General features: G+C 47.9%; 1 protein-coding gene across 2 annotated transcripts in view; it reads left to right on the forward strand.

Moving 5' to 3' along the window:
• The window catches only part of HSD17B10 (hydroxysteroid 17-beta dehydrogenase 10), a 67,677-nt gene extending 42,505 nt beyond the window's left edge, over positions 1-25,172 (forward strand). The window contains exons 4-6 of one of the 2 annotated variants that reach the window (XM_069645296.1): positions 7,865-7,993; positions 19,110-19,218; positions 24,656-25,172. In XM_069645296.1, coding sequence (XP_069501397.1) covers positions 7,865-7,993; positions 19,110-19,218; positions 24,656-24,846 — 429 coding nt within the window. In that variant the 3' untranslated portion in view covers positions 24,847-25,172. The remainder of the gene's footprint in view (positions 1-7,864; positions 7,994-19,109; positions 19,219-24,655) is intronic. The other variant, XM_069645297.1, reaches the window with a different exon arrangement.
• Positions 25,173-26,428: the final 1,256 nt, after the last annotated feature.

Genomic DNA, 26,428 nt, shown 5'->3' on the forward strand with positions numbered 1-26,428 from the left:
AATAGCAATGAGGGCTGGCTGCCTAATGCCTTTGTGGCGCGTTATACGTGTCGGGGCAACTGTGTGGAAGGTACTGTTGCGCTCACCTGGCTCCCACAGGGGCGTCGATCTGACCCGGACAGTTGTAGTCTCCTCCAACGTGAAGCGTAGTGCAGAGATGACAGACTGGACTGGCCCGCCTAATCTCATCTGCTTGACCTGTAGAAGTATTCTCCTGCAAGTGGAGAAAGGGATTTAGCCACCTGTGGATTCTAGTAATGGCCCCCCACTGTTCTCCCCACTAATCACCTCCGATATTCCCTTTCACTAATCTCACCTTATGATTTTGAAGGATGAGCTATCCATCCTGCGTGGAATGCAGGGGCGCATAGATACCAGTTACTTCACTGGTTCGAAGGCGTTGGAAGAGTTCCAGATGAATATTGACTCCGAGGTTCCTGGCGAGAACCCGTAAGTATAAAGTCCAACGAGTTCAATATGTCCTATGTTCACTCTGGTCCCATTCACTTCTTGTGTTGCAGCTGGGTCCAAGAGAAGATTGTCTTCTGGCAGCTGATGGCGTTCAGGTAAGAGTCTGTATTACCCAACACAAGTAATGTACATGAGCCTGGCACCTGTACATGAGCCTGGCACCTATGGCGCCAGCACTGTACCCAGACAGCCCCTAGCTGGGGTTGCTGGGTTTTTAGTAAGCACCTGAATGCCTGCTCCCGGGGCTGATGGGCTTGGTCTGGATGCCCGGAGGTGGGCATCATGACAGCACTCCCCTCCCCCCAAGGCCCCTCCTAAAGGTGTTCTTCCCCTTGGTCCTGGTTTGTCTGGGAAGTTCCGATGGAATTTTTTCACCAACCGAGGTGCATGACCGTGGTCACTAGGCTCCCATGACCTTTCTTGTGGTCCGTAACCCTTCCAGTCGATGAAATAAAAAAGTCTTGATTTAACCTTTTTAGAGTCCAGGATATTTTTAACTTCGAATTCGGGTTCCCCATCTATTAGGATGGGGTCGGGTGATTTGGCTAGTCTTGTCCCGGGTTCAACTGGTTTCAGGAGTGAAACATGAAAGACGGGATGAATCCGCATATTAGAGGGTAATTCCAATTTGACGGCCACCAGGTTGATAATGGCCTTAATAGTGTAATATCTAGGATTAAAAGAGTCCCTTTTAGAGGCATGTGTTTTGTAGCCAGCCAAACTTGATCCCCAATCTGGTATTGTGGAGCATCACTTCTATGTTGATCAGAATTTTTCTTGTATTTCTCTTTTGCTTGTTTCAAATGTTCTGTTGCTTCCTTAAAGGCTTGTGTAATAGTAGAGTGCAGATGATTCACTGCGGGCATTTGTAAGTGTTGAGGCGAATCGAGTTCTGAGGTTCGAGGATGATGTCCATATATGGTATAAAAGGGGCTTTGTCCGGTTCCTGAATGTACAGAGTTATTGTATGCGCATTTGGAAATCCATAAAATATCCTTCCAATTGCTTTCGGTTTGGTGTAGCGTGCAACGTAGGTACTGTTCAAGAGTCTGGTTGGTCCTCTCCGTCTGACCATCGGTCTGGGGATGGTGACTGGTTGATAACCTCACGTCGATTTGCGCTAATTGACATCTCTTCCAAAATTCAGAATGAATGGACTACCTCAGTCAGAGACCAATACAGAAGGAAAGCCATGTATTCGAACAATGTTTTCGAGAAATTCCTTGGCCAAAATAGAAGCAGAAGTTAATCCCTTTAAAGGAATAAAGTGGGCCATCTTGTAAAAAAGATCCACAATAACTAGAATGGTGTTACCGCCATTACATGGAGGTAGATCAGTAATAGTCTAAAGACAAAGTATGCCATGGTGTAGGTGGAATATCCAAAGGTTGTAAAAGACCAGCTGTTTTTTTTCTTCTGACTTTTGTTTTGGGCGCAGATACCACAAGATAGCACAAATGACTTTACGTCTTTTCGCCAGGTGGGCCACCAGAATTGTTTTTAATTTTAGCTTCAGTTTTTGCGATACCTGAGTGTCTTTCCATCAGAGCATCATGATAATTGGAGATAACTAGTTCTTGTAGTTCCTTGTGTGGTAGAAATAGACGCCCTTGATAGTAAGGTAGGTCATTGCTGACTGAATAATCTTTGCCTTTCTTTACCCAGTCCTGCAGGGCTGCAGGATCGATGAATATCTTCTAAAGTATGTAGAGTAGTTATGCCAAGAATTCTTTGTTCTGAAATTATAGGCACTGGTTCCGGGTTCGAATATGCTTCTCCCATCCCTATTCGGGATAAGGCATCTGCCTTGCCGTTTTTACAACCTGGTCGATAAGTGATCACGAAATCGAATTCGGCAAAGAATAATGCCCATCGAAGTTGACGCGATGATTGGGCCTTGGCTGTTTTCAAATACTGCAAATTCCTGTGATCGGTGATTACAGTGATGGTATGCCTGGCACCGAGAAGATAATGCCGCCAAGCCTTGAAGGCAGATTTGATGGCTATTAACTCTTTATCAGTAACCGCATAGTTTAACTCGGGTGCCGAGAACTGTCTTGACCAGAATGCTACTGGATGAAGTTGACCGGTTGAAGGATCCTTCTGGGACAGGACAGCTCCCAAAGCTAAACTGGATGCATCGGTTTCAACTATGTATGGAAGCTCAGGGCGTGGATGCTTTAAGACAGGTGCAGACGTGAATTTCAATTTGAGCTCTTGGAAGGCTCTTTCAGCCTCTTCGGTCCACAAGAAGCGTTTGTTTTTTTGCAAAAGTGCTGTGATGGGGTGTACAATATGTGAGAATTCAGGAATAAATCTGCGATAGAAGTTAGCAAATCCAAGCATGCTTTGTACCCCTTTAACTGAACTGGGTGATGGCCACTTGAGGATTGCATCCACCTTTCGAGGGTCCATTCGAACTCCTTTTGGAGTCAGGATAAATCAGAGGAATTCAACTTCTGTAGAATGATAAACGCATTTCTCCAATTTTGCGTATAACTTGTGCTGGCGTAGTTTCTCAAGGACTGCACGAACGTGCTTAACATGGTCTGATTCTGAGGAGGAGTACACTAGAACATTGTCTATGTATACGACAACACAGACGTCAATGAGTTCATGAAAGACATCGTTCATAAAATACTGGAAGGTTGCTGGTGCATTGCACAACCCGAAGGCATCACCTGGTGTGTGAAAGGCAGTCTTCCATTCATCGCCTTTCTTTACACGTACCAGATGATATGCCCCTCGGAGATCTAACTTAGTGTAGATACAAGCATCCTTTACTTGGTCTAGTAATTCGGGGATCAGAGGCAATGGGTATCGTTTTTTAACCGTAATCATGTGCGGTAGTCTATGCACGTTCTAAGGTCACCTTCCTTTTTAGGCACGAAGAATAAAGCTGAAGATGCAGGAGACTTGGATGGCCGAATGAAGCCATTAGCAAGGTATTGGTCCAAGTATTGTTGTAGGTGAAGATTTTCGGGTTCCGTAAGGGTGTAGATCCTACTGCATGGAGGTTGTGCACGGGTACGAGGTTGATTTGACAATCGTATGATCTGTGAGGTGGTAAGGTGTTTGCCTGTTCTTTTTGAAAAACATCCTGAAATTCTTGATATTCCTGAGGTAACTGCACGACTGGATTAGTGACTGTGGCCAGGCCTTTGTTGAAGGTTTTTTCCGGGTAACAGGTGTGTGCACAATCCGGGAAGGTCACTCTCTTCTCTCGCCATTCAATACACGGATTGTGTTTCCATCCATGGCATTCCCAGAATTGTTTGGAATTGCGGGGCCTTGATTAAATCAGACACAATAGTTTCTCGATGCCCATCTTGACCCAACAGTGTCATCTTAGTAGTGGAATGAGTTACGGGCCCAGAGGCAATTTCAGTTCCATCGACTGTGGTGATGACATCCGAAGCGGTCTTTTTGCAAAGGGGTAGATTCATCCTTGAGGCCAATTCGTGGTCCATGTAGTTTCTTAGGGCCCCACTATCAATATATGCCCTTACTGCGTGCATACGTGATGGCTGCCTTGGATCAATAAGGACCATTATCGGTGCAAGGTCTGAGTGTCCTTCTTTAAGCTCGGCAAGCGGACCTCTACGCTTGTCGGGCGTGGTCGTTTCCCGAATCAGGCTCTATTCGGCTTTTGTCAGCAACTCCTACTACTTTCTTGGGTGGTTTAATAGGGCAATCCCGTAGAAAATGTCCTGCGGTTCCACAGTACAGACACAATTGCATCTGCCGTCTCTTTTCTCTTTCCTTTTGAGTTAAGGGTCCTTTAACTCCCCGATCTGCATAGGTTCTGATGCATCTGTTACTTTGGGGGTAACGTTGGGTTTAACCCATACCCGATTCTCGAACTTAGCTCGATCAGCCTTTCTATTCTGAAGTCGGTGGTCTAACTGGACCACTAAGTCTATATATTCTGCGCAATCCTGAGGTGGGTTCACAACTTGAGCCAAAACATCTTTGAGTTCTCCCCGAAGTCCACGATGAAATAATGTAATTCGTTTCTCCTCAGGCCATCCGGTTTCCACCACCAACCTATTGAAGGTTGCGATATAGGTTAGCAGATCCTGGTTACCCTGTCAAAGGGATAAAAGTTTGTTATCCAGGGCCTGTCCCTGTGAATGTCTGGCGAATAGTCTTTCCATGCTCCTTTGAAAATCCCGAAGAAGAGGGTCATCCTGGTTGACTAGTGGAATTGACCAATCGGCTGCGCTGCCACTAAGATATGATAGTTCAAAGGCTACTTTGGCTTGGTCATTTGGAAAAGCTCCAGGTCTGCATAAAAAGTGCAAGCGGCATTGGTTCATAAACACTGCAAACCTTTTTGGGTCCCCAGCAAAGCGTTTGGGTGGAGCTGAAGGAATAGTCCCTGGTAGAATTACTTGCACAGGATTGCTCGATGAAACAGGAGTTGGGATCCCCCCGAGTCCAGGTAGGGGTGTTTGCCCAGCTTGGTTTTGCAGCAGTTGTCTAGATAGATCATCAGTGCGCTCCTTTGACACAATCAGTTCTCTCCTGAGGGCATTAGTTTCTTGGCGCGCGGAATGCACTTCCGCCCTAAATTCCCCTAATAATTGGGCTAGTTGGTCGGTTTCTGAGGTTTCCATAACGCCCGGGTGGGGATTTGTAGATGGGCTTCGCATTCTGTTACGCTCACCTGGCTCCCACATGGGCGTCGATCGGACCCGGACAGCTGCGGTCTCCTCCAACGTGAAGCGTAGTGCAGAGATGACAGACTGGACTGGCCCGCCTAATCTCGTCTGCTTGACCCGTAGAAGTATTCTCCTGCAAGTGGAGAAAGGGATTTAGCCACCCGTGGATTCTAGTAATGGCACCCCACTGTTCTCCCCACTAATCACCTCCGTTATTCCCTTTCAGTAATCTCACCTTATGTTTTTGAAGGATGAGCTCTCCATCCTGCGTGGAAGGCAGGGGCGCGTAGATACCCGTTCCTTCACTGGTTCGAAGGCGTTTGAAGAGTTCCGGATGAATATTGACTCCGAGGTTCCTGGCGAGAACCCGTAAGTATAAAGTCCAAAGAGTTCAATATGTCCGATGTTCACTCTTGTCCCATTCCCTTCTTGTGTTGCAGCTGGGTCCAAGAGAAGATTGTTTTGTGGCAGCTGATGGCGTTCAGGTAAGAGTCTGTATTACCCAACACTGTCCGGTAAAAGATGCATGTATTTAACTTGTTGTTTTCTCTCTCCTTACAGGTGCGGCGTAAGAAGTTGCGGAATGTTAAAGAATAATGCCTCCGGTGGTAAATCAGGTAAGTCTATGGTGGCAAAAAGAGATTGTATTTGTTGGCTCTCTCGGCTCACCTTATATTTCTTTTGTCCCCTAGATGCTGGAGTTCGGCGAGGAAAATGATGGAGGCAGCGCCAAATCGAAAAATGCTGTGAGGACTGGTGAGTATGGCGCGGCGCTGCAGCTGGCGATGCGACGCGTGCAGAAATAATGTCCTTTCCAAGTTCGAAGACGTGATGGATCCGGAATCAGGTAAGGAATTAAAATAAAGTCTGTGTTTTAACCTTTCCTTCTTCTTTCCTCTTTTTCTAGGAGCTCTGGATTCGAGGCGGGCGTGGCAGAAGACTGGATGCTGACTGCAGGCAGGGTGAGCGTTTCGCTGCGGGGTGCAGAATAACGCGAAGCATGTGCTGCTGTTCGGGCGTGGTTTAAATAGCCTTCATAGCCCCAGGTAAGAAGTTCCCCCAGAACCACACCTGAGTAACAAAAATGCTCCCTGAAGTAAAGTAGTCCCATTCAGGCCTCACGTTGGCTTGACTTCAATGCAGAATGGTCTGCATGAGGTAAGTAATGTACATGAGCCTGGTGCCAATTGTGCCAGGACTGTACCCAGACAGCCCCTAGCTGGGGTTGCTGGGTTTTTAGTAAGCACCTGAATGCCTGCTCCCGGGGCTGATAGGCTTGGTCCGGATGCCCGTGGGTAGGCATCATGACCGGTACAAAGGCCAAGCTGTTCGTTCCTGAGCGCCATGGACCTTTGGTGCGCAGGGTGGTGAGGGGGTTCTGTGCGGTAACTCAGCATATAGCGCCTGCGGTTCAGCTAACTCTGCAATAGTGCGGGCGGTAAGCTGTGCATGGTGTAGAGAGGGGGAGGAGACGAGGGAGGGTTTGGAGGGCAGGAGGACCGAGTTGCAGTATGCACAGTTAGTTACTACACAATCATACAGCAGGGTACTTGGCCTAGATACATGTGCATATGAATAGCCTAAACAATCATGCAACAGGGGAATTGGCAGAGGAGTGAACACGTGTCTCTCGAACCTTACTGTGCTACAGGCAAGCCACATAAAACTATTGAGTCGCTGCTGTTCAGTTAGCAAGCGTCTGGGGCCATCTGAGTGTGGATTAGCGTGGTGTCTCTGGCGCAGCAGGACAAGTCAGAGGGAAACACAAGGGTGTGGCAGGTCAGGTGCTGCTCGTACTGTCTCCAACAGGCTCAGACAGGAGCCTTTCGTACAGGGCCTTTGGTGGAAGGGGCCGGCTTAAACCTGACGGTTGCCTAGGATACAACTAGTATACAGCAGCAGCCAGTCCTCTCAGCTGTAGCTAGAAGCTACTTTGTTGCTTAGCTGCGACACTCGCAGCCATTTTTGTAGTCCTTGCTGATCCTTGGCAATGCTGCTGGCAGCGTCGTGTATGGGCTGAGACAACCGATGGGGGGGCTACAAAAACTAGCCCGCAGTGTGCCCAGTGATGTGGAGAAGCTCTCCTGAGCTTTAGACACGCAGGGAGGTGCATCGGACAAAAAGCGAAATATTTGTTTGTTTCGCGGGTTGATGAGCCTAGCAGATCTATGCTCTAGAGGATTTGCACTGCTCCTGCAGCATGCTGTAGTGCTTGTGGGGATGAGGGGTGTGCTCCTGCATCCACGGTATTCAAGCTTCGTATGAGTATGTCTGGCACCGTTTAATTGTAATTGAACACACTGCAATGTGCAATTCAAAGTAAATCCTGCATGGCATACAAGCATGCCAGGTAATGTTTACTTAATTTGTACAGAAGAGTGCAACAGTTGGCGTACACTTGTGTGCGCTAGTTGGCGTACACTTGTGTACGCTGCCTTTTGCCCTGCACGTTTGCCCTCTGCCATACAAAGGATGAACATTTGGCGGCGAGGAACTGGATACGCCTCAGTGCAAATGTGCCAAGTCCCCGCCATCAAATTACGTGATGGGGCTACATGTGCACCTGTGTGTACAAACCTCTTTTCAAAAGCACCATTTACCACATCTGACCTACACACTACCAGGAGAACCAGCCCAATCTGTCTTTTTCCCTAACCGCTAAAGCAGGACATCGTACTACCCATCCTTGCAAAACTACTGACCCTATGCTCTGGTCTTTCCTCCTACAGGTGAACATTGGTGGAACATTTAACGTTATCCGCCTAGCAGCTGGGGAGATGGGGAAGAATGAGCCTGACGCAGATGGGCACAGAGGGGTCATAGTCAACACAGCCAGTGTGGCTGCCTTTGATGGACAGGTGAGCACAAGGGTGTGGATGCTGCAACTATCATCAGAAATATCCTTATAAATGGCCATCGGACAGGATCACACTGATTTTCACAAATGGAAAAACTGTGCCAAGGTGCCATGTTCTGTGTATAAAGTCTGACGTTGCATGCTTTGTACCTAGTGTTTTCTTTTTGCTGCTTTACTCCCATAGACGTCTATCGGACACCCTTACCTTTTGCTTTGTTTGGACCCAAGGGCCTGAGTTTTTGGAGGGAAGTAAAGTGTTCTTTACTTCCCTTGTTCTTTGGCTCCTTCTTATGGGGAAAGATCAGTCCATAAAACTGTCCGTACTGGGGGACTGTCTCACATTATGGATTTCTTGTATTTTTACAACTGCACACAACACCCAAAAGTGAAGTTGGCTTCGGATACTTTGTGTTCTATCTTTTTCTGTAATGTCATTTTGGTTACAAATAGTGTGCCTAGCATGGGCTGGTGGCAGCAAATATATATATATATATATATATATATATATATATATATATATATATATATAGGGCAAACAGTAATCATAGAAAGTTGTACATCTTCCAGAGGTACATGTCAGAGAGACAATGCAAAGTAAAAGACGCTGTTGGAATCACTTAGTTTCGTGACAGTTCCATTTGCCTGGATATGTCTCTTACACTGTTCGCCCCAACCCGCTCCCACCCCCCCCCTCCCCCACTTGGAGTAGTGTACATCGTGAGTATAATCATTTAACATAAACATTGGGAGCACATAATTGGCACAGTGCAGCATCTGCCAGCACCATGGTAGCTGGGAATGAGTCTCCGATCTCTTGCAGTGTGCTTTTGAGTTTGACATCATTAAGTCAGGTTTCTGAGGGTTCCTCTGACTGGGAGTCCGTGATAGGTGTGATATATTTATTCTTAAAGTCCATCCATAGGGTTTCGCATTTAGCTGATTTATTATGCAGAGAGGCTGTGATCATTTCCATCACGTAAATGCTCGTGGCCAATTTAATCCATTCGCTCTTTCCTGGGGAAAGAGGAGACTTCCATTTGATCGCTATCAGGGCTCTCGCCGCCAACAGCAGCTGGGGAGCCCAGACCTTTCACCTGGAACCAGTCTTCGTCTCTTTCAAGACCAAACAATACAAGGCATGGGTCGAGCTCCCTTTGGATTCCATCGATCTCCTTAATCCATCCCAGGACCTCGGTCCAAAGCACTGTGATATGCGGGCAGCTCCACCACATGTGCCAGTAGTCGGCAGTTGATCCACAATTCCTCCAGCATCTCGGGCTCATTGACTGGAACATTTTAGAGAGTTTGAGTGGATCATAATGCCACCTATGTAGGAGCTTTATGGCACGGAGCTTGTATTGATTAGACAAGGAGGATTTGGGTGCAGCTCTACACATTAAGTCCCATTGATCGGGGCGTATCTCCTCACCAAAGTCTTTTCCCCACCTGGCTATGAGGGGGGTCTGTGGATCCGCCCCCCCCCCCCCCCGCTGCTATTAGCGTCTCATACATCACAGATATAAGACCTTTCATTTCCGTTCTGGAGTCTAGTAGTCTCTCAAAGGCGGTAAGGTCTCTTTTCAGTTTCTCTCTCCACTCAGGTTTCGTTAGCACCCCCTTCAATTGGAGAAAGTGGAATGTCGATAAATTACCTATCCCCAATGCTGTGGTTAGGTCCGGTAGCGTTATGAACGAGTCCTTTCTTTGGAGTTGCCCTACCCTCTCCAGGCCTGCCTCGTTCTAGATTCGGAATGTGGTTGTTTATGCCAGGAGACCAAAAGTGACTGAGCGGGGATGGCCAGGTTGTGACTTCTCGCATCTCTTTCCCAGTGCGCCATATGCTCCCTATGATAGTCAGTATGGGATGGCGTTTCATTTTCCTTTGGTAAGGTGACCATAGCCATTCCGCTACAGTGGCGGGGGACATGTAATGATTGTCCAACTGTACCCATTGCAAGTGTTTGTGGTCCCTAAGGTGTGGGATCAAGACACCTAACTGAGCGGGTTTGTAGTAAGTAGTTAGATCGGGAAGGCCTACTCCTCCCTTGTCCTTGGGGAGTATGAGTGTGTCAAATGCGATCCTCGGTCTCTTCCCCTGCCAAATGAATCGCATCATGATCTTACGGGCATCTGTGAAGAATTTTTTGGGCATCTCAATTGGAAGCATCTGGAAAGGGTAAAGGAAGCGGGGGAGGCACACCATCTTGACGGCGTTGATACGCCCCAGCTAGGAAATCGTCAATCTACTCCACTTCTCAAGATCTGTCTCGAATCGTCGGAGGGGGGGGTGGGGGGGGAGTTGGCCTCGTTTAGGTCGCTTAAGGTTATGGTAATCTGAATACCCAGGTATTGCAGTTTCGTATGCTCCAGATTAAGCCCAAGTGAGAGGAATTTGGCATCGTTCTCGTCAGGGGTGCCTTGGAGGGGAAGAGTGTGAACTTTGATTTGTTTACTTTAAAGCCGGAGTATTGGCCATATTCTTCTATTAGTTTTAGAGCATGGGGGATAGTTATTGGGTTTGGTTACGTGTAGAAGGATATCGTCTGCATACAGCGCTGCCTTATATTCCGTCTCTCCCAACCGTATACCCTCTATTAGGGGGTCTTCTCTAAGTTTTTGGGCCAGGGGTTCAAGGGGAAGTGCAAACAGGATTGCGGAGAGGGGGCTTTCCTGTCTGGTCCCTCGCTGTAGCGCAAACCACCTGGAATACTCCCCGTTCACGAATATCGATGCTTTGGGGGAGGCATATATTGCACGTATCCCATCGCGGAATTTGGGGCCTATCCCTACTTTCTGGAGGACTGCTCCCAGGAAATCCCACTCCACCCTATCAAAGGCTTTTTCTGCGTCAATGGATAAGAGAACCGGATCATCTGGTAGATTGTGTGCTGCGTGAATGAGGTGTAAGGTTTTACGCATGGTGTCGGCACCTTGCCTCCCAAGAATAAACCCGACCTGGTCGGGGTGGATCAATTTAGGCATTAAGGTTTCCAGTTTCGCAGCCAAAACTCGAGCATAGATCTTGGCGTTGAGATTGAGGGAGATGGGGCGGTATGATCCGCATAATTTGGGGTCCCTGCCTTCCTTAGGGATGACTGTTATCAGGGCTTTCTTGAAAGATTCCGGAGCAGCCCCAGTGTCCACTATCTCATTAAAGAGTTCCGTGAGGAAGGGAGACAGTTGGTCGCTAAAGGACTTGTAAAAGCCTGCCGTGAAACCGTCCTCGCCTGGGGATTTCTCTAGTGTTAATCGTTTAATTGCATCACGTATCTCATGCTCGAGTATTGGAGTATCAAGGAGCTCGGCCTCTGTGAGTGTTACTGTAGGCATGTTGATTGAGGAGAAGTAGGAGGATATGTCAGATTGGGCAGAGATCGAGATCAGCTCAGAGGTATATAGGTTTTTGTAGAAGTTGGCGAAGTACTCGGGTATTGAGTGGGGAGGGCGACTGTCTAATTAGTGGTCCCTGTTATCTCTCACCTTACGTTCCTCCCTCCGTTCTCTTAGCCTGGCAGCTAATAGTGTGTCGGCCTTGTCCCCCTTCTCGTAGTATGTTTGCCTGAGGAATTGTAGTTTTCTCACCACCTGGCCATGTTCTAACAGTCGCAATTCTTCTCTTTTACGGTGAGCTGTGTCTAATTTAATGGGGTCTACCTCTGCATTATCTCTTACTTCCGCCTCCAGTTGGTGTATTTCATTACGTTCCCTTTTTTTAGAGGAGCCCTCGCGTATCAGTACCCCCCTCCAAGTGGCCTTCCCAGCTTCCCAAATCACCTGTTTGGAGACCTCCCCATTGTTGTTCACCTTGAAATATTCTTCGATCTCGGTCTCCATTTCGTTTTTAAACACTGCATCAGTCCAGAGGGACTCATTGCAGCGCCAAGATCCCCCAGCGACAGGTAGGTTGGTCCAATTGACATCCGCTAAGACCATATCATGATAAGACCGTGTTATTGGGACGATTCCAGAGTAGCTTGTGGACTCTAAAAGGTCAGGAAAGGAATATGTAATCTATACGTGTGAATGTGCCATGGTGATGCGAATAAAAGGTGAAGCCACTTTCGTCAGGGTGCAGAGTCCTCCATACGTCACGTAGGTCGTATAGATCCATCATGGCAGCAAATTCAGTACGGTCCCCTCTATGTTGGGTCCTCGGGCCCGGCTTGCCTGGCCTCCAATCCACGGCGGGGTCTACCCAATGGTTAAAGTCACCACCTAGTATGAGGTGACCCGTGGTTTCTAGTACAATTTTGGGGATCGTTTTCCTAAGGAATGCGGCCTGTCCGCTGTTGGGTGAGTATATTGTAGCAATTGTGACCTGGACTCGTGCAATTCTCCCCACTATTAGAAGGGCTCGACCACTCACATCCGACCAAGTCTTTTCCAATTCAAACCCAATTCCCTTCTTGATGAGGATTCTGACCCCTGCCTTCCTGAGTGGGCCGGAGCCCCAGAATTCCATGCCCCCGCGCCTTCCCAGGAGTCTTCGCTCCTCACCCCCCTTGCAAATTTCGTCTCTTGGATGAGAAGAATGTCTGTTAGATCTGCGGAATTCTCTGTGGACCAGTGATCTCTTAGTAGGAGAGTTCAGTCCCTTCACATTGACAGTCCCAACTCTTAGGAGACCCTTGCCCTTGGACTTCTCAAGTGATGCCATCGATGATTTGGGTTCGAGGATCGCTCATCTGTTGCGGCCAGATAGGTATGAAAATTCCCAGTGTCATCTTAACTGTGACATTTTGGAGTGCGCCCAATGATGTGTGTACATTTCCCAAGTGTCTATGACCCCTCTCCTCCTGTTCCGCCATAGCTGGTGGAGCTCTTTTGAGATTGGGAACTGGAGGTGCTGCCTGGGCAGCTGTTGACGGCGTCCGGTACGGGCCGGATGACATTGTGCGGCCCGTTGGCGGACCATCAGTGGGGACCATTGCCTCACGGTCCCGGTCAACTATACCATCACAACTTAAGGGTGAGCCCCTGTCTCAATCCCCCCCCCCCCCCCAAAACATTATACAATTTCAACAATAATGGCAACAAACATATAAAAGTTTAACGTTACGTGCGTTCCCCGGGTCCTCTCGCAAGAGTTCACATCACCACTTAGTCCAGAGGGGTGCCCCGCCAGCGGTGGCACCCCAACGACCGATCTTGCCTTTTCGCAACTCTGCGGGGGCCGGTGTCTCGTCCTTCACCGGTGGTTGCAGTCTGGCCGGTTCGTACACACTTCTTCTCCCTTATTCACTATCAGGCGTGTTGTTGGGGCGTCTATATTTCCTCGATCCCTTCACCCTCTTGCGCCTGGGGCCCTGGAGCTCCCACTGTGGTCCCGGCTGCTCATTGTCACCTCCTTCGTTGCCCTTCGGGCCCGTGCCAAGGAAGTCAGTGATGCAGTCTTTGATTTCGTCTTCAGAGTTTAGGACTATTTTTCTGCTCCCATGCTCAAAAGTGAGCAAGAAAGGGTAACCCCATCTGTACCGTGTGCCTTGGTCCTTGAGCCATTTCGTCGGGGCTGCAAAGGCGTCTGAGTGCCAATGTTAGTGACGATAAGTCCTGAAAGATCGTGATTTGGGCGCCCCACCATTGTGAGTGGGCCTCTGGACCTGGCCTTCTCCAGAATCCTGGTTTTATCTTGATGACGGTGGAACTTGGCTAGGACGGAACGCGGGCCACCAGGCGGTCCGCCAGCTCTAAGTATGCGTTCGGTCTTAGGCTCATCAATTTCTTCATCAGCTGTGAGTATTCTTATGATATCATGAATGGTATCTTTGAGGTCCTTTTCAGTTTCACCTTCGCGCTCTGGAATACCGAAAAAAGCGGAGGTTGTTCCTCCTCTCCCTGTTTTCTAAATCCTCCATCTTGAGCCACGCCTCAACCTCTTTTTTCAATGTTACGAATCCGTACATCCATCTGAGTTTCAAGGGTGTCAATCGAAGCCTGATTATTCTCCACACATTCCAATCGTTCCTCAAATCTGTCCATTCTCTGGGTAATTTTATCGATTTTACCGCCTAGATTGGCCCCCATGTTTTTTATCTCATTTAGTAGTGTGGTAATGTCTCCTTTGGTGGTGGCAGCACTCTCCTCCGATGTGTCCGTGGACATAGTTGCTGTAGGCCTGCTCGGCGGGGGGAACGGGTCGTAGGCAAATCTGGCTAGTTTGTTAAGTGGGTCCATACAGTGCAACCCGGATGAGAGGAGGCACACGCCCCTAAGTAGGGGGCCCTACCCTCTATGAAGACGTGCAGGACTGCAGGTTCAAGGCTGTCTCCTAATTTTGGTATCTCGTGTAAATTGACATAAAGCCATCGGAAGTTGCGGTGCGCATTCCGTGGGGAGGTGCTGCAAATTCTCCAAGTAGTACTTCCAGAGTTGTGTTCTGTGGGGGGGAGGGTTGGCTGGGGCAGGGTCCAGTACCACGTTCCCAGAGGAGTCACCGTCCGTCGGGAGCACCAAGAGCCCCAAAGCACAGTCCACCGGGGGCGAGTAAGTGTGGCCACCGTAACACTGCGGAGAATGTAGGGGGCGGTAGCGTGAAGATTCTCTGGATTCCCCGATGAACAGGGATCAGTTTGTATACAGAGTTGAGGGGGGGGCAGATTCCACCTCTCAGTGCTCGTTGTTTACTGGCGGTGCAGGATGCAGATTGAGGATTTCAGGCTCTGTGGGGTGTACTCCGTGTGTATGCAGTGGGCCCCCAGGATAGAGGGGCTTCAGTTTTCCGGTCAGGTCCTTCAGCGACCTTTACTTATAGTGCGACGTCAGTGCGCCTTCTGTTCACATTGGTGTTCTCAAGGGGTCTCCTTTTTGCCCCTGCGCTGTGGCCACCCAGGGTCGAGTTTGTGGTGTAGCACCAGAGTCAACCAGGCTACAGGTCCCCGTTTGCTCACGTGGACGGAATGGAGTGCGTCCAACAGATTATTCGTAAAATGTTGGTCTTGTGAAGGGGCAATAATTATCAAGTCTGCAATCCTGTGCTTCGGACCACTCCCCCAGTGTCTTGCTCCCGGGGTCTGTGCATGTGATTGAAGGTACCTCTCACAGGGGCACTGTTTCTGTGCAACTTTAGCTTGTTAGACAATGGAGGGCTTAAAAGTGATTCCCATAATCGCGCCGTTCGCCATGCCCTCAATTCGTGAGTCTCCGCATCAGAGTTTTCTCCCCTGGAGAGGGGGAAGCAAGCCCCCACCCTCTCGCGCTGGCCAGTCTATAGGGCGGAGGACAATGGAGGGTATATGCTCTCTGGGGGGTCGGGTGCTTCACATTGGATCCCGCGCCACCCCTGTATTCCCACTTGGCGGCAGTCAGGACCGGAGCCGCATAGGGCGATGCGCATCTACGCCAGGCGCTCGTAAGTGGGAGGGCCCGGTTTAGTCCACCGAGCACCGGGGGCTCCAGTGATGGGTCTCGGCACTGTGAGGCAACTCGGCCTCAGCTGACTGTGCGGGCCGCGCTCGGCCCGGGGTGCGGCTTACCTCCATGGCGGGTCCCTCTGATGTTCCACGGGTCAGGAGTGTGGGTCCGCGCTGGGGAGTCAGCGGGGGCACTCCAACATTAAGGGCTGCAGGCTGGGGAGGACACGCCGACGGGCACTTCAGACGTCGAGTGTTCTCCTCTAGGCAAGCCCGCCTTCCAGCGCAGCCACGTCGGGTCGGCTTAGTTTCACTTTCCAGCTTCCGACGAGGTGAAACTTCAGATGGGGTTTTCCTGGGCTTCCCAGCCCCGATTTCGGTCGGGTTTCTTCCGGCTCCGCGGGGAAGTGTTCCGACGCCTTATTCACGGGTTTGTCGCCGGGGGGGTCGCGACGTGGGGGCTCAAGTCACTTCGCGGACCATCGGCGACGGAGCTCACACGGGATAGGCGATCATCCGTGCGCCCCCTGTTGGCCCGATCCAAATATATTTTTTTAACATCTTTATTTATTGGTTTTAAATGAGACATGGGTGACAGCGCAAATTAACATGTACAGGCATGAATGGATACAGGTAAATGTTGATGAGCGAAAGCACATAAAGGACAAACATGTATTCATATGATTGTTGTACACTGCCTTATGACGTTCCGACTGATGGCACACAAGCCTATTCCCAATCCTAGAGTAGAGCTAGATATTCATATAGCTTGGGCTTGTGTGCCCCATGGTAAGTCTCTTGTGTGCGCAGTACGTCTGGATCAAATTCTCTTTTTGTAAGTCTCTTGTGTGTAGTCTATAAAAGGAAGCCAGGTTGTCACATGAGAGGGGGTCCCTCCTTTTAGTCGGGGACGTTATTTTCTGAGAAGCCAACATCTCCCAGAGTTCCCCCACCACATACCCAGCACCGGCCCATCTGCAGCTTTCCAGTTACAGGCTAGAGAGATCTTGGCTGCGAGACAAGTAAGAAGCCTAGCTTTACAGCCTGTGAGAGGTTAAAGCCATCCCCATAATCTCCCAACAAAATGACCAAAGCGTCCAACAGCAGGTCAATTGCTAACATGGGTCTGATATGAGAGAGGAGCTCCTTTGAATAAGTCTGGGCCTTAGGGCACAGCCACCACATCTGGAAGTAGGTTTCTTGAAAGCTTCTCCACAAGTTCTCAGGACACGAGGGGGCCATGCAGTGGAGTCTGTAAGGGATATAGTGACATCGGTAGCAAAGCTTAAGTTGGCACTCCTTGTCCGCGGCGCACCTGGAGACCTATGGTTGCGTTCCCACATATTACGCCAACAGTCCTCCCAAATGGCCACCCCCAAATCCTTTGCCCAGCATGTATGGCAAACTGTCCTGGGGGTCAAAGCGATCTAGCAAGTTATAAAGCCCTGAAGCTCTGCCTTTACATCTGCCCGCCAGGTAGGTAGGTTCTAGAGCATTGAGGTCTCTGGTGCCTCTCTGACGAACAATCGGGTGACATCCACAGTAGCGCAGTACTGGAACCTTTGTCCCTCCTGTAATAAAAATAGCTGCTTGCATTCCTCGAAGGCGAGTGGAGAGCCGTCCCTGAAAAATTGTCTGAGTTCACTCAGGCCCCTGTTGGTCCAAGCTGCAAATGTTGTGTGTTTTGAAGGAGTGAGCTCCAGGTTGCTGACCACGGGCGACCGCAGGACCAAGCCTGTAGGTGTGCTTTCTTTTAGTGGCCAGGTTGCAGCATGCGAGTGTGTCGTCTGTCGAGGAGAGAAGCGCAGATCTGATTGGGCTGCTGCTCAAATTGACGAACGAATCCCCCAGAGTGACCCCATGTAAAGATATACGAGAGGTGGGAGGCCAGGTAGGGCAGCAAATATTTTTCTACCATGTTTCTTTTTTTTTTAAATTCATCTAAAGGTAGTGAGCACTTTTTTTTTTTTTTTTTTTTTTTTTTTTGCCTGTGCTTTCGCCTTCTTCCTGCCCTCTCGGATCAGGAATTGTCATGTATAGGAAGCCCTTTCCTGGGGACAACTGCTGCTTTCGCAGGCAAAGGAGTGGCCCAGGTGAAGGTGCAGGCGTGGGAGTGGCTGGTCCCATTGCACATCCAGGTGCCTGAATGTCTGTTGCTGAACAGATGTTGTGAGCAGTGGCTATCCATGATTTGATGGCCATTGCTGGCTGGAAGGGTGCAGATCCTTACCATTGGTGGACCTGGGCAAGTTTCCAGTCTGAAACTTGGCTAAAAGGATGACTCCTGCAGCCATTCAACGGATCATCATTGGAGTTAAAAACCTTACTAAGAAATGCAGCCTCTGACGAGCTGTGTACGACTGTTGCAGCTGACCAGCATCAACTTCATTGATGCCCTACTCCACTGTTCTTATCTCAAGGAGATCCTTGTTGGTGCTTCCACACTTCAACCAGTGGTAACCACCAGTCTCAACCACTGCTCGAGGATCCGTGCCTTCTAAGGCTTCAGAAGTGTCCCTGGATCAATCTGTAGGCTGACCAGCTCTCTCCTGGGCCACCTCTCTGGAGCCGTTGCCATTCCGAGTGCACCTTTGGAACTTGGAGGATCTTTACCTTGTACTACAAGATGCCCGCTCCTGCCTTTTCAGCCTTCCTGCATCAATGGAAGCCGTGCAGTGCCTGCTTCTTTGGTCATCCGTTGAAGATAGGCTGTCACTGCCTGACCGTGGTGACTCCCGTTGCAATCCGTCTTCTTCGCTCCCCGATAGTGTCCTGGGGTTACCGAAGTCCTCTTTTCTTCACCTGGGTGTTCAGCTGGAAGGTGCTCCGATCCAAGAACCGCAACCAACAAACTAAATCCTGACGCCAAAAATGAGCTTTTCACTGCGACCTCTGTTCCTCACTCAACCGAATCAAGCACAGAAGATTATGCCTGTAGCAGAATCCAGAGACTCAGCAGTGATGTCTGGAGAAATCTTGGTCAGGGGGTAAGTTACCATATCAGTTCCTTTCCCCCTGTTCTCCATAGGGTTACATGGGCATCAAATCCTGTCCCTCTCGCACTCCTTCCTGACTTTGGTTAATGGAGGGCTGGTGAGGTTCCCTTGCTAGGCCTATCATAGTGCCTGGGATTGAGTAAATTACGTTCCTGAACTTTTAATTACCTTTTTAACTTTGTATCTAACCACATTGTCCAATCACATAGTAAATCTTCCTGAAAAGTATAACTTTGGAACAGATTACTTTAGGGCACAAGGCCCCAAAGCATCTTGTTCTGGGCATACCATGTGTTAGAGTAATGACTGAACGTTCCCTAAAGTGCTTCCACTGAACTTTATGCACCCGACTTCGTACATGTTTTACACTGGTTATTGAATCATATGCTTTCTTTCTTCTCCTAAGGGTGAATGTATAGATCTTTTTTCCAGTAAGTGTATGACAATATTTTCCTAGAGGTTTCATTTGCGTAGTGTTTATTTTAAAGTTCCAATAAATAATTGTATATTTTTGGACTTAACGTGCCTAACTGGAATTATTGCTGGTGTTCTGTGTGGACTCACTGTGGCCCTAGAGCGCTCTCTCAGCCCTCCCGAGTCTAAGCCTTTCCGCTAGGTTACCTTACTTTGATTGGGTTTGGCTAGACTACAGTGTCTCCCTGTTCACCATAATCGGATGACCTCCATCTTAATACCTAGCACTTGGTGTCATTGCTGCCTGAAGTTGTTATTGGACAGTCTCTTTCTTCACTGTTTTCTCTCCTTTCTACAGGTGGGGCAGGCGGCCTACTCTGCTTCCAAAGGAGGAATCGTTGGAATGACCCTGCCCATCGCCCGTGATCTGGCCCCGATGGGCATCCGTGTGCTCACCATTGCACCAGGTATGAACAAAGGCCTACTAGAAAACTCTTCAGTAGCACCCATTCTGAAAATCGGGGAAGGCCGAGTGCATATTGCTATGGCCATTAACGGCTGCCCCAGAGCAAGAACCGTTGCACATGACATGAACTTTGAAATGAAGCTCCGACAGGAATGCCCCGTCAGGTCTTAGAAATGGGTCTAACGTATGTAAATATTGCCCTTTCTGGGTGCCCAATTTCTCAATTACATATACTTTTTGATTAATTTGCGGTCTTGTTTACAAAATGTTGGTTCCCTGTTTGGGTACAAATGCATACATACACAGGATGTAGAGCATGTCAAACTGTATGTACTATGTTATTGCAGGTGATTTATAAAACAACAAGCAATTCGAACACGTTATTCAGTTTAACTTTATGGCAGGAGCCTTAATTCATGCATAAATGTCTGAATGCGCCGGTAAGGGGCATTGGAAATACTGATGCTGCGTGCTGTCTAGTCCTATAGGTAAGGGCCACTTACCTAATGTGGCTGGCTGATGCAAAGGTAAGTTAATCGTGACATCATTGCAACTGGCTGGGACGGACAGGGTTACAATATTGATTTCCCCTGACACAGATATATATATATATATTTTTTTTTTTAACCGCAACGTGCAACCGTTAATTCATTTTGAGTTTAAAAGTTATTGACCTCATGTTGTTCAAGGTGATCGTGAATATGCCTTTTGTCTTTGAGTGGTCATGGGCTAAATTATTCACTTTCTCTAGTCACTTGCGTTCAATATCGCAGACCACCTAAAGATTGAGTGCAAATTGCTTTCTTAATGAGTTCCTTTTGTCCACTTAAATCGTTTGGCCATTAATTGTAGGGGAGGCGAGTTTTGTACCTTCGTAAAGGAAGCTTACATGAGCTTCCAGAGACGTTCCCAGCAATCCCGATAGTACTCCAACCTGAACGTAAGCCTCTTCGTGATTACCGTGGTGGTGTATGACTTGTTTACTGCTGGGCTTAGCCATTGGACTACACTAGATTTAATCTTGCTCGGAGGTCAAGAGGCAGTCCCGATGGATGCAAGTTTCCGGTTTGGCTAAGGATTTGTTTGAATACCTAGGCATTCAGAATGTACTAAATCCGAACTCCTTTCTCAAACACAACTTAATACCAATCATGGATAGATTCCGGTCTGACACCAAATTCTCGGCAGCCCTTCCACTTTCTATACTTGGAGGGGCTGCCATGTTTAAGATGGTGACTCTTCCCAGATATACATGTCTTTCAAAATACCCCAGTAGCAATCCCCCATGCTGAATTTTGCACAATTGCTCTGGTGCGGGGGCGCTGTCCAGGGTCGCATTGCATATTCTACAACTCGTTTTGGAAGGGCAGTATGGGAGTCCCGGATTTACACAAATACTATTGGGTATCCCAGCTGGCCATTGCCAATGAGTGGCTATGCAGTAATCCCTCACATCCTCCTATTGGCATCAAGCTGGATGGGTTCTCGATATCAGATACTCTCCAGATACTACATAGATATAATAATCTTAGACACCATTGGTGTTACAACATGTCTCTCGCTTTCAATGTAACGTATTTATCTAAAGACAGCAGGGGAAACGGTGTTTAATGCAGGTCTTAAGTATTTTACTTAAAGGAAGCTTAATTGAGCATTTTTACGCTTCAGCCTCTATACAGTTTAAACAGCCAGCAATACTGATTTTCATCCAGATGTGGGCTTTATGTTGCTATTCATGGCCACATGTACCGACAGGGCTGATGAGCTAGACCGCTACACTTGATTGAAAGGTCCTTTGGTTCCTATTGATACAGGCTTATGGTTATGACTAAAGTTTACAGGTGTAGAACAACACAAATGTGGGTCCTTTTAGATAAAAACCTGTCCACTGGCTGGACTGGGGTAAATCACTGCCTGTGATGACTGGAATGCACCATCTAGCCACTGGATTGTTCTTCAACTGAGAAGCCATTGCATTTTGTACATTTGAGGCGAAAGAACATGATGGATGAAATTATAAATAATTCTGCATCCAGGTGGGTTCCGTGGCTGCTTCTATGTAACTGCATTGTGGATGCAAATAAGTAGATGCACCAGGATATTTTCGCTTTATATTAGTCTTTCCACAACCAATATCCAGGTACAAAACTTGATTATGCGGAACCGGCAGCAGGTCTATCTAGCTAAAACCAGTATAGGACCCAAGACAAGAATTTGTGTACTGGGTAGGTTGCTCATGGGAGGAGGGTGTCGGTTAAGTGTTCTTTTTCGAGCAATAGTCTTGTATGGTTATCTCTTTTCACTTTCCTTTCAACTGGTTCTGTGTCCCTACAATGACTTTTTGTTTGTTTTAATATTTTTTGACGAAATTTGTTTTTAAAAAACTCATCACTTGTTTAATTTTATATTTGGTCGGCTCCCTCTCCCATGCCCCCCTTCCCGATATTAGAAACCCTACACCGGCCCCTCCCCAACCACCTCTGGTAACCCCTAATCCCACCCCCTGTATATTTAGATACGTTTTTTCGAAATAATTTCATCAAAAACATTTATTTAAAAAACAAACTCATGGGGTCGAAACCACGCAATCCCCTTTCAGCCATCCAAGATAATCTTTCTTTCGCATGTTCGACCAGTTTTCCCACTATTCTCATGCACAACTTGAGGGACTTCAAGCCCACATCCATGAGATTGCATGGGCCTATATTACATAGGCAGTTAGTATGATGCGTTAGCTCCCAATTGAAGTTACTGTGCATACATTATTTTCTGCTCTCATGAGGAACATATGGTACAATGGCCCCATGGATAATTTCCAACTATGAGAGTAAACCCCAGAAGCTGTAATAGGGGAAAATGGTGCTTGGGCAAGGTGTGGACCAATTTTTGCGAGGTTATGATATGGCATTTGTAACGCGCCTATACACAAGTGTTTCAAGACGCGACGAGGCAGGGAGGGGGGAACAAGGGGAAGACGGACAACGATCCTACTAGGCCAGGTGTCATTCAGACCGTGCAGGGGTAGGGGGAAAGGAAAAGTGCAAGTGCAAGTGCAAGGGGGAGGGGGGGGTGCAGTACAAAGTAAGTAGAGTAAAACAAATAAAATAGGGCCGTCTGGTGGCAAGTGCAGACAAGTGCTGGGAAGGGAGGGGGGCTGTAGGGATACAGAGACAGTCCCGCAGTGCAGGGGTTGCCAGGGAGGCAGTGCAAGTGGAGAGTGACTGGGCCCAGGACCGAGGTCGGTGAGAGTGGCCCAGTAGCAGATTCAGTGCAGTTTCAGTGAAGAATTAGTCGCTCCTCACTTCAGCATGTTTGTACATACATGCCAGTTCTTATTATTTTACTAATCTGAATCCTGCCTAGGCAAATCAAACCATCTTGACCTAAAACTGGTGTCATATTTGTGACAAACGTGGATATCTGTTGACATGATGAGCCGGTTTCTAAGCCTGTTCACTCCTTTCTCATGGTACCTGTGTGAGCAGAGTTGTTGCAGAGTGATAGGATTCTTAGCACCGATGTTCAAACTGCAATTAATTGTTCTAGAGGTACATGCAGCCTTAGATGCTGTGGGTGTTTGTTCGTACAATGGAGCGCCATGTTGTGGTCTGCATTTTGTATAGACATATTGGAAAGATGGCCACTAAATACATCGAAAAACTTAATTTCTCTTGCTATGGTGTACGGGGAGTTTTATATTTATTCAAGTTCTGTCGTTCCAACCATATAACCATATTTTTAAACTGGTTTAAATCAATTTCATCCCGCGACCAAGTGAACTAAAGGTCATTACATATTGGAACAACCCAGGATTCATGACCTGCCTCATCCCCTTCCATGTCCTTTCAAACTTTATCTTCACCCAGCATATTCTCCCTTGTGAAGAACTTGCCGGGGCACAGGTAGACTGAATGTGCACAGCTGGGGTGGTTGTTTCCCTTTTCAGAAATGTTTTGCACTAACACGTCTGTATGTTGCGCTTAACTGTCATGTTGATTTTGGGTCTAGTGCTTTGAAATTGCTGTTCAGTAATCACTCTGCGGTGTGAAGAAAGTTTTTTTTTTTTTTTTTTTTTATTGCCACAGAATTAAGAACTTGCTTTGTTTGTCCCCTCAAAAGGATAGGTTTGATAGCCTTAAAAATGGAAAAAGCCCTAAAATAGCTGCATTCTGTTTTTGTCTTGGGTGGAGGGGACATTCTTAATTGATGATCTGTTGCCAGGAGGGAGTATGGCCGACTTAGGAAATGGAAGACACTGGCGATAATTACAAGACCCACGTAAGCCATGTACACATTTCCTAACTAGGTTTTAGCGCCCTGAGCGGGTTCCGGGGTTCAGGGGTTATGGCTTATTCCTGGATATTTGGTATTAAAGGGGTTTTGGACATCTAATGCCTGGGAATTCCCATCACTACCCACACCCTGAACACTGCAACATTTAATTTACTGTGCCTTTGCGCCGTATTGAAATAGCGACCCCCTCACCCCCCCACTACACCGACAAGGGGTTTTACAGGGGTGTCCCCTGCTCTTTGTCGGTGTAATGGGGGTCAGGGCAGGGATTGCAGGGGTGTCCCCTACTACCGTTAGATGGTAGCAGGGGACAATAAAGAAAAATAAGTGAACAAAAAATGAAAAAAGGATCCTGCAGCGTCATTTCAGACCCACGTTTGTGCAAGAGAACGGACACCGCAGGGACAGAGGAGAGACGGCGGCACACACAGAAGTGTGCGGCCGAAAAGGTAAGTGGGTAGGGGGAGGTGGCTAGGGCGATGCAGGGCACAGTGATCTATGTGATCACTGCACCGCGCCATAACGGGACTCAGCATTATGTAAGTCGACATAATGGGCGGCGCAGTGATCACATAGATGCTTTTGCCCCATTGTCCTGGCAACATGGCTACATTGATGGACGTGGCAGGCAAAATGTATGACGTGATGTTGCACGCAAGAACAGGGTAGACAGTCTGGGAGACCCCGGAGGAGGAAAGGCATGCCAGAGGTGCAGGAGTGAGGTGCAATATCAGGAGATTCCGACTGCCACAGCATGGGGAGACTTGGAGGACTGGCAGAGTGCTGAGTAGCATCCGGTGTGGCTGAGCCAGACGGGAAAGCGTATTCTGAGCAAATAGCAGGTAGTAGTGCCTGGAAGTTGCTCGGAGTCCTTGTTCCCGATTTGGCTAAGCCAATTGGAACATTCAGACAAGGATGTTAAAATGCTGCAGTTAGTAAGGCCTGGTGGTGTTGGAGGAGCGAGGGGCGAAGTGGATCTGCAAATTCATCTTTAAGTATGCTTGGAGTCCATGGTTACTGGACCCCAGACTGTGGTTGTGAAGGACAGACGCAGCTGTGCAAGAGCATGTTATGTTGTTTGTGACTAGACATGTGAACTAAAGCACTTGACTTATTTTTTTTTCTCTCGTTTACTTCCACTGTAGGTTTGTTTGCCACCCCTCTGATGTCTAGCTTACCCGAAAAAGTGATAACATTTTTGGCCAAGCAGGTGCCATTCCCCAGCCGCTTGGGTCACCCAGGAGAGTATGCCCATCTGGTACAGGCCATCGTGGAGAACCCCATGCTGAATGGGGAGGTGATCCGTCTGGATGCTGCTATCCGCATGCAGCCATGAGAGCCCTCTGTACATGCCTGGCAAAGGAATATGAGACTGTCCGGTTTATGATCATGTCAGGAGTAAAGGAGCTGGTCTTTTTCCACGGTTTTGTGTTGGAAATATGGCTTCTTCTGTCCTGAAAAATCGTGAACTTTATTTCTGCAGAGTCTCCCAACTTTCAGATAGTTGTTGAATCAAACGAACAAATTATTGATCTGGGAACGTTGCTGCTAATTGCATTGGATCCATGCTGTAGCACCATATTGATTTTGCTTATTGGGAATGATGGTTGGAAATTTGAATAATTGATCTGTTTAATAAAAAGTGGAGTGTGAGATCTGTTACTGTGTGCCACATTCTCTGCTTTCAAATGGAGCCACATCTGCAGCCATTGGCCCAGGCCTACATGCTACATCAGTGATGTAGGGTCAATTGAGAGCAGGGCTCCTATAATGGTAGAAGAGCTACGGTGCACACATGAGTGGGATCATAACATGCTCAACTCAAGTGAGCAGGATCTAGGGGAAAATACAACCTCCCTGTGTCTCGTCAGTAATATAATCGATATGCAAACCAGTATGTATAGTGGATACAAAACGGTTTCTTGAAAAGTGGCCACACTTAAAAGCGTAAGGCAAATAGACCAACTGGTCTGTCAATAACTTGGGGGACAGCATTTTTGTGCAAGAGTCCATCAAATGTTATCATCTCCTGATCTGTAAAAGTGTACTTCTTGTTTAGAACTTAAATCTACGTGTACACAGCCTGTGCTGGGTCTGATGTGGGGCCTGAATATGTCTTAAATTTAATAACTGGCGTGTACCGAGGCAAGGCGTAGCGCAGCCAGGAGGGCTTACCTACATTTTGCACAGTAGACAGTATGATAGAAATGGTATCGTTCCTTTCGTTTTTGCACTACTCGTTTTAGTTTTTGCACTTCTAGAAATGAGAACTGCACTGGTTTCACGGAAACCTCGCCGGGCTTTGGACCAAGACCTACTATCCATAGACGCCATCAAGCATGAGTCAGTCATTATTAAATGTGGCAAATAGCAGTTTGTTTTCCGGCTCCTGGGGATTTGCAGACATTGTAGCAATATATACAAAGTGAGTATGGCACTGTAAACCAATCTCATTGATTGGCACCTTGGCTCTAGTCTATGTGAACATCTTTCTTGGCAGAAATGGCACCCAAGTGTCTCCCATTTTCAAGCTGGGTTTCCGTTAAGGGGTTAGGATCTATTGAACAGGCTCTTCACATAAATACGTTTGTGTTTGTAAAAGGGCATGCCCTGTATGTATTGTGTTTGATTTGAAGACCGCATTTTATGGTGTAACTAGGCTGCTCCTGAGGGTTGCTCTGATTTCCTCTGGCGCTTTTAATGCAGATCAATACCTGTAGAGTGGCAACAGAACTGTCATGCGCTGGGCAACCGGTGGGGGAAAAATGTCCCAGTTCTGAAGGGAATGGGGCAGGTCTGCCTACAGTAATGATATGCTGGCAGAATCGTTTGCAGCGAGTACTGATTCCCACACTTGGTTTAATTATGAGGTTTATCTTTTTGCCAATGGTGCGGCTTTGCTCGTGAAAACCTCCTGC

The sequence above is a fragment of the Ambystoma mexicanum genome, chromosome 2p (assembly GCF_040938575.1).
Source record: "Ambystoma mexicanum isolate Mex_15411 chromosome 2p, UKY_AmexF1_1, whole genome shotgun sequence".
Classification (NCBI taxonomy): Eukaryota; Metazoa; Chordata; class Amphibia; order Caudata; family Ambystomatidae; genus Ambystoma; species Ambystoma mexicanum.